The 8476-nt window shown below is 41.6% G+C and overlaps 1 protein-coding gene across 1 annotated transcript in view; it reads right to left on the bottom strand.

Annotated features, from left to right (window-relative positions):
- Positions 1–4323, bottom strand: part of dpysl5a (dihydropyrimidinase like 5a) — a gene marked incomplete at both ends in the record, with an annotated part of 12717 nt that extends 8394 nt beyond the window's left edge. The window contains one exon of the mRNA XM_080750562.1: positions 4063–4323. Coding sequence (XP_080606688.1) covers positions 4063–4323 — 261 coding nt within the window. The remainder of the gene's footprint in view (positions 1–4062) is intronic.
- Positions 4324–8476: the final 4153 nt, after the last annotated feature.

The following is an 8476-nucleotide window of genomic DNA, read 5'->3' as shown; positions in this document are numbered from 1 at the left end:
TTTGTCTTATTCTTTTGTGTTATAAATCAGGGGTCTTCAACAGGGGGTCTGGGACCCCTAGGGGGTCCTCAGAGATACTACAGGGGGTCCTCCAAATGTGTGTGTGATAGAAACCTTTTTTTCTCCTTTTTTATATTAACCACTTGAACCCTAACGTCCATATTCTGAGAACTTTAGCCAAAAATAGCAGATCTACAAGCTCACAACGCCTCGCGCGATCTTGTAGATCGGCTATTTTCGGCAAAGAGGTTTGGTGTGGACTGTGGAGACTTAAAAAGAGCACACTAAGTAAAGAGTGAAAGGACAACTTTATTAAGTATTGACGGTTCGAGTGCATAAATATCTGGAAACACAAATTTACATGAACCCAAAATACACCAATGATTGTGCTGTCAAATGGTATCTATGGGTTGTGGGGGGTCCCTGCTTCATCTCTCTCTCGACTAAGGGGTCCTTGGCCTGAAAACGTTGAAGACCCCTGTAATATAAACTGAACAATCCACACTGAACTGGAAGAACAATAGAAGAGAACGGTGCGGCTCCAATGTGGATCTCGGCCTTCATTTGTGCAGCCTGTGATGTCAGTCATCTACAGTAGGATGTCAGTCATCTATAACATATCAGTGATGTATGAATCCAAATTTGGGCAAGGTTTCAGCCCTATCAGAGAAAGTGGATGGGGAAGGCGTACAGGAGAAATAGACATGGCAAAAATCCAAAGCCATGAATCTCAATCCAAAGCCATAAATCTCAAGTGAATTACAAATTAGACTATGCTTTTTAGGAATTTACGGAGTAAAACATTCTTACGGGTTTCTTTTCACCTTTTAACATTCGGGTGACTGAAAAAAAATCACTTCCACTCTGACTGCATGTATCAGTCAAATTGACAGGTAGATTCTCTCCATTTTGGCCCAGGAGAGCAACACCTCCTCCCCTGCTGCCAGGGGGGGTTCTATTGTCTTCCAAATGTGAATTAGCATTTCAATTGATCTCTCAAATGGGGAGCGCAAAAGGTGTGAAATTCTCTCCTTGCTTCTGGGAGGGGGAGGAATGGGTGAGACCTGTCTTTATGACCGATAACTAACAGTCAGAGTGGTATAATGGTATATTATTTCATACTTAGGAAACCTTTCAGAAGGGGGAAAAAAACTAGAACATATGTCTTGAGTATTTAGGAAAAGTCATGGAAGGGGAAATTTCTGAGACCTTCACGGGGAGAGTTATTGCACTTTGCGATCTCAACATCGGTCAAAATGACCTGTTAGTCACCTGTGTGTTAACAACCTGGTGTCCCTATTTTGGGCATGTCTGGGGTAGTACTTTCAAAATCTCTAAAATAGCTAAAATACAGTTTTACTATTATGTATTATTACTATATTCTATTGAATTGTGTATTAACATTGTCAGCGCAGCCCCACGTCTAAGTGTGTGTACAGAGAGGTTGCTATAGTAAACCTGTAAATCTATTGGTGGGTTAAAGAGCAACTTCCTAGTGGTGGATAATTAAGACACTTTTATAGCCACACTCATCTGCCCTGTGATCTACTACACCACATAATTGTTAACTACTCCCACTACCAACTACAGTATCTTAATAACCCACACAGTGCTCAGAAATAGTTACAAAAGCCAGGATAAAGTATTTTGTGTATAAGTGCATGCTTCACTGAGCATCTGTCAGCTGACCCTAGACTCCTAGAGAGTAGAGTAGTGTCTAGGGGTGGGGGGGTGGGAGGGGGTTGTCTGAGAACTATTGTTTCCTAGCACAATTGCGTTAGGGGAAAAAGGCTTCGCAGCAGCCCCCCCTGTAGCCATGGAAACGTTAGCCGATCGGTATTCGTCTCCGGACTTGGTGGAATATGCAGCAGCAATGGATTGTAGGGGGAGAGGGGCAGGGTAGGGAGTGAGGGATGAGGGGTGGGGAGAGGTAGAGAATAGTAACCCTCTGTTGTCACCAGTGTGTAGGCCTACTGGCCCTCATTCCAGTGAATAGGCCCTCCTGACGTGTTTCTCTTGACACACAAAATACTATGCTCCCTGCTTCTGTCATTTCTGAGAGCTACAGAACCATGACTCGTCATTGTGGCTCTGAAGGATAATGGGGGGAGCCCTCGTAAGTCACCATGCTGACTCTATGGTCTGGAAGCGTCATTGCCTTGTATTAGTATTGCTTGCTATAGCATATAGAGAGGAAATTGCAACATCATGCTGACAAACAATAGCATTTACAAGGTGTTAAGATAGCACATAACATCACAATCACGTTTAATAATAATAATAATAATAATTGTATTTCTGTTTTAGTATCTTGGTTTCTACTATTATTATGATTATTTTAAGAAAACCATGTTGCTTGTTTTATTCCGTTGTTCTATGTGCTACACAAAAACATTCTAGAGAGAATGGACTTGTCCCACATAACCACCAACCAACCGCTTGCTTTTGGGTAGTTTAGGGATCTGACTTGACTAATATGCGTATGTGATATTATTGATAAACATATCGGTTTATTTGACATACATTTTATACTCCTGGGTCTGGAGACATACTGTTAAGAAAATGGACAAAGGAGAACATGAAAGCACTCCAGGAGGTATTTCTTTCTTTAATGCATTTTGGTGAGAACATTGTTGGCCTCAAAGATTACATAACTGAATACTTCCAATTCTGTGTGAAAGAAATATCAGTAACCTACCCAGAGCAGGACTGTTAATTTCAAAATAATACACCTTGGGTTGTGTTGCAAAAGACCTGGAGGAGCTTCTCAATGAGGCCTTCAGGAAGGCAGACAAATCGGGAATTAAGAGAGAGCTGTAGTTAAGGATAACACAGGAGGAAAGTAGATCTGCTGAGCTAAAACAAAGCTAGGAGGGGAATGAAAATGCTTATGGGGTATGGACACATTAAGGACAGGGTGAGGAGGAGCGATCTGGGTAAATTACACAAGGGGAAATTATTGGGGCTGGGGGTACACCACATATAGTAGCCCCAGGACTGGACCGTAAGACGGTTTAACATGAAAACATCCTGTATGGCTCCAGTGCCAAAGAAGGATAGGCCCAAAGAACTGAATGACAGCTGACCTCCTATTTCATGAAGAAACCAAGAGCAACTGGAGCTGGCTCACCTCTGATGACTCATGAAGCTTTCTCTGGAACCACGGCAAATTACTTATCAACTTCTAGCAATCAATCGATCAATCAGTTTTTTTTTTCACCATGAAGTAAAGGTGTAAGAAAATATCGATATCGAGGATCACAATATTATGATTTGTGATACTGTATCGATTCTCAAAAACACTATATTGATATTGCAACCCTCATACCTATGGTTTCTGGCAGCTATGTTGCCCTTCTGTTGTTGTCTAGTTCCATATTTGGTCACGAATAACAACTCAAACTTGTGATTGTTCTAACGCTCCATATATGGAGCTGACTGAATTGTTTGCACCTGATGCCATAGGCAACACACTCCATATTTGAGCGTAGCCATTGGGAACTCGCGTATATGGTTATGACTGAGTCATAGTGACATGAGCGTCCTGATGGGATATACAGTAGATAAATTCCTTTGCTCAGATTGCACAAAAAGTAAAAAAAACAAACAAACATGTGTGATTGATTGTGGTGGCCTGTTCTTGCATCAAAATACGGAACTTTCTACCCATTGTGTGGAATCTTCTTGTGAGCTTGGCAACTCACTTATAGATTAAAACTATAATTTCCATGATATCACTTATGTAGCAACATAAACCGAAGCAGAAGTGTGGTCCGTAATTCAAAAATGAGTGTGCAGAAAGCCTTGCTGAGCCAATCACAATCGAGTATTCAACCAAGCTGTTGAAGTTTGATGAAGTTTGATATGATTCAAAATAATATGCCCTTTATGGCAATCAGCTCTTTGTTTTCTTCTCCAAAGCCAATCTCCAACATGTTTTCTATCATTGTGCGGCTGTAGTATTGTTTTCATAAGGCATAAAATGTTAAATTTCGGGTCCTTTTCTCATGCCTATATTTTTCACTTCCCTTCAAAGTTGACCTCCAGCCAGAGCCTCCCTACCTTGGTGCCGCTGTAGTAGTCATCCGCTGTAGTCGCATTCATGAAGTTCTCGTCGAGGTGCACGCTGGTATCGATGCCACCTGGCAAGACCAGTTTACCTGTGGCGTCAATCACCTTGGCCCCGCCCGGGATCATCATGTCCTTCCCCACCTGCTGGATGATTCCGTTCTCGATGTAAACATCAGCCTCCAGGGTGCAGTCATCATTCACCACCTTACCACCCTTTATCAGAATCCGACTCGTTGCTGTGCTGGAAGACATGTCTGTAGCTCTGGCTGTAGCTCTGGCTGTACCTCTGGAAGAGACAAACACATGGTAAGTAAGCAGTTTTATTGATCGCAATTTCTGTTATATGTCTGTTGAATGTCAGTACGGATACACATTGGTTGCTGTGTGGTTGCATCTGTTTTATTTCTTCAACCATATTTTGCCCATATTAACCATATTTTGCATAATGAGCACCAAGGAAGAGTGGGCACCTCTGTGTTAAATTGGCATTTTTTCCCAAAATATATATTTGGGAGTAAAGTAGGACTATACATTTTGGACAAAATAGCCAATTTTACATTGAGGTGCCCAGATATTCCTAGTGCCCACACATCTTGTGTCCATTGAAGATACATACTGAATACATTGAATATACATATAGAGTATATAAGATAAAAAGTGTAATAACACAATTATATTCTACTAATCAGCAAACATTATCATATAATGGTCATTGCAATATTTTGCTAAACAAATGGGATTATTATTTCAGACAAAATCTGGCGTATTGTAGTCTCACTAGCGCTGAGAATAGCCAAATAACCCCAATACTGCTCAGTATATCTAAATAAGCAAAACACTATAACAAGGACAAAAACAGATATTTTCTATTAACTTCTCAAAATGAACAGCTGAACACAAATCACATCATATTCTGAATCCCTAAAATCAACTATTTAGGACAAGAAGAAAATAACTTCCACTGTACCTCTTCATTTTGACTGGCTGCTGTGAACCTAGCTGACAGAATGGTCAATGACATTGCTCTGTGCTTGGCATGGCCAGTCAGTCAGGCTGTGCGAGTGACATCAGCCACAAGACTGTGTCAGTCACTGCCAGTGACCTACAGTAACATCACAATGGGTAGTGATGGAGTGGTAGAGCCTACACAGTCTTACTAAGTCTACTTACTAACTCTATAAGTAACTATGCTACTACCATGCACCTACCAGAATACCAAAGAAGATGTGCTCTGTCAGATGAATCTTTGAACAAAATGGTATGAAGAAGATAATTATCCTCCTCCCTCTCCCCTTTGTCTTGTCTGATGTGATATCATTCTGTGTGTGTGTGTGTGTGTGTGTGTGTGTGTGTGTGTGTGTGTGTGTGTGTGTGTGTGTGTGTGCGTGCGTGCTGCGTGCGTGCGTGCGTGCGCGCGCGCGCGCGTCTGTCAGTGAATGCGTGTCTGACTCTGCATGCATGTGTGTTATATGCTGCTGGTGTGAGCACCATAGACAGTGTGGATGTATTGTGGGTGCGGCAACTTTACCGCATGGACTCCATAGATTCAGATTTGGAAGCAGATAATGACTTGGAAAGGGGCGTCTTTTAACACTAATATAGGTTACACAGGCAGGTCTATGGTCCTTTCCTAAATGATGAAGAGCTAGAGAAAACACTACCGCTTAAAACTAGCCTATAATTTAAATTTTTACAGATTGAAAGTTGAGAAGCGATAGGACACTCGCGAAGCTAAGGCTATTATGTTTGGGATCAACAACAGAAGGCTACTATAAACACAAACTAGCCAAGCAATTCAAATGAATGACTTTAATCTAAATCAGTGTTTCTAATTCAGTTTGATGTGAAAATGTTATAAGTGCTGTAGCATTTTGGTAATTTTTCTGCACCTTTCAGTGCTTTATTGCCTAAATAATAAATAAATAAATACTATGCAGATTTGCATTTAATATTATCGCTATGAAGGCCGCTGTGAGAATTTTCACTTTGGCACATTATGTTACTTGACACAAAGAAACCGGTCTTCTCCAACCAACCAGCATAATGTTCAAATCACCGACCTAGAAACCGCATTTCAAACAGTGTGCTCTCGTCTCTCCCTTCTCTAACAGCCTAAAGATCAGGTTTCTATCTAATAGCACAAATCAGGCAATTCTATATCTCCCCTGCCCTCTCAAGTGGTCTAGATTGCACTTGAGGTGATCGATGTAGGGCAGGCTACCAAAAAATGATGGCAGGAACAGTAGGCTATTAGGATGTAGGCTACCAATCAAGGGGCAGGGTAGCCACCCAGTCCCAGACATGCAGCTGTTTGGGGGATAATGGGTAACAAAGTGTCCAGATCGCTGCAACTGAGATATCTCCGCTGTGTAGCAGGCTAAACCAAGCTAAACGTAACACTGTCTGCAAGAATAATGCCGGGTACCATGCACGTACCTGTTCTATGGGCCTACTGCTCCAGGAGGCGTCGTTATGGTTACTTTGTGTGACAATCACAGTGTGCTACAGAATCCGTATAGCACGTACAGGGATACACAGCAGATGCCTCCTTGTGGACCATGCAGAAGCCGATCGCAGCATCCCAAAGCTGCGAGACGGAGAGATGCTCCAATCACCAGCATCTAAAGCCGGCTCTGTAGCCAGAGAAACCAATTGCCTTGGAGTTGGGGGCGGGGCGTGTCCACTGAGAGGTGGTTCCACTAGTAGAGAAAGTGGGTGTGAACTGGGAGGAATAACATAATGAGAGGGTGTACTGTATATCATTATTTTAATCTATTTGGAATGTGATATTGTTGTTTTAATGAATATAAATATACACCTCTATGAAATAGGTGTACCGGTATATTTGTATTAAAACAGCATTATTTCCTGTATGGGCTAGTGAACTACACGTTTAATTAATTAATGATTGTAAATAAGAAACATAACAAAAACAATAAAAATACTAGATTAGGAAAAATGTCAAATGATATTGAATAGCATAGGAATATACGTACAAGTTAGCGTAGCCTTCTCCTTTAGTTTTAAATGCCCGGTGTAGCTTATATGCACAGAATGTGGGATCATCTTCACATCTTTGATCCAGTGCTTTGAGGCTTAGGGAACCACCCTTTTTCCATCTACAGTGTGTGTGTGTGTGTGTGTGTGTGTGTGTGTGTGTGTGTGTGTGTGGGGGGGGGGGAGTATATGGAGTATGTTCCTTGCACGAGGGCACAATAAAATATGGTCCTGTGGTGAAAAGGGCTCAGCAACGCTTTTTCACGGCTGAAGAAGTTTGGCATGGGGACCTTCTATAGAGGCATCACCGAGAGCATCTTGACAGAATGCATCCCCACCTGCCATGGGAACTGGAACGTTAAAATTGCGAATAACATGACCTAAAGGAAGATAATACAGATAAATACAAAATACCGGTAATAACGGACCAAGGATTGACCCTTGGGGGAACGGGGAACGCCACAAGTAAAATTAGCGTGGCTAGAGAACGCATTCCCAACTGACACAAACGGTTCTATAGATAGGACCTGAACCAATAAAGTGCAGTCCCTAGTCACACCTACCCAGTTTTCAAGTCTAATAAAATATAGTAGTAGTCAATCATGTCAAATGCAGCTGAGAGATCAAGTAACACCAACACTGTGCAACTCCAACATCTGAGTTCATCCTGATGTTATTCAGAACTTTCAGAAGTGCAGTCTCTGTACTATGGTGTGTTCTGAAACCAGACTGAAACATTTCAAAAAGTGAGTCATTCATAAAAGTTAAAAGCCGTGAATAAACGACTGTCTCTAGTGGATATATCAAGGTTTGATTTTCTTCAACAGAGTTTGTAGGCCCTACAGCTGGTTTGAAAATTGAAGGGATAACACCGGAAGATAGAGACTTTATTGAATATTGGAGGGTCTGTGGGGGTAGAATAGGATTTCATGCTGTTAATTATCTTCAAAAGGTCAGACTGGGAAATTGGAAAAAAGGAATTTAGGGTTTGACCTACCTCTCTGTGTGGTAAAGTGCACAAAGAAGGTATTAATTGGACTCTAATGCTGGAGACTTTGTCTAAAAAGAAGGCTTGAGAGTCTTCACATTTCTCAGTGGAGATTATTTCACTGGAGACAGAAGGACGATGTATAAGAGAGTTGATGGTGCTAAAGAGAAGCTTTGGGTTACGGAGGCAATTAGAAGAGAGAAATATTTTGATCGTTATTCTTTCACTGTGTTGTTTAGTTCTTTTAAAAGTGTCTTCATGGCATTGTGATTATAGAGGTCTTTGGAAACTTTCCATTTACGTCCAGCCTGTCTACATGACCTTCTTATGGACCGGACCCTGTCATTTACCCAGCATGGAGTTGGTTTTGTGTTGACAAGGCTGAGGGTTTAGAAAGCTTATAAGGGGAGCTACGATGTC

This window comes from Nannobrachium achirus (assembly GCF_963921795.1).
Source record: "Nannobrachium achirus genome assembly, chromosome: 20".
NCBI classification, from domain to species: Eukaryota; Metazoa; Chordata; class Actinopteri; order Myctophiformes; family Myctophidae; genus Nannobrachium; species Nannobrachium achirus.
Note: the sequence above shows the minus strand (reverse complement) of the source record. Positions and strands in the feature narration are given on the sequence as shown.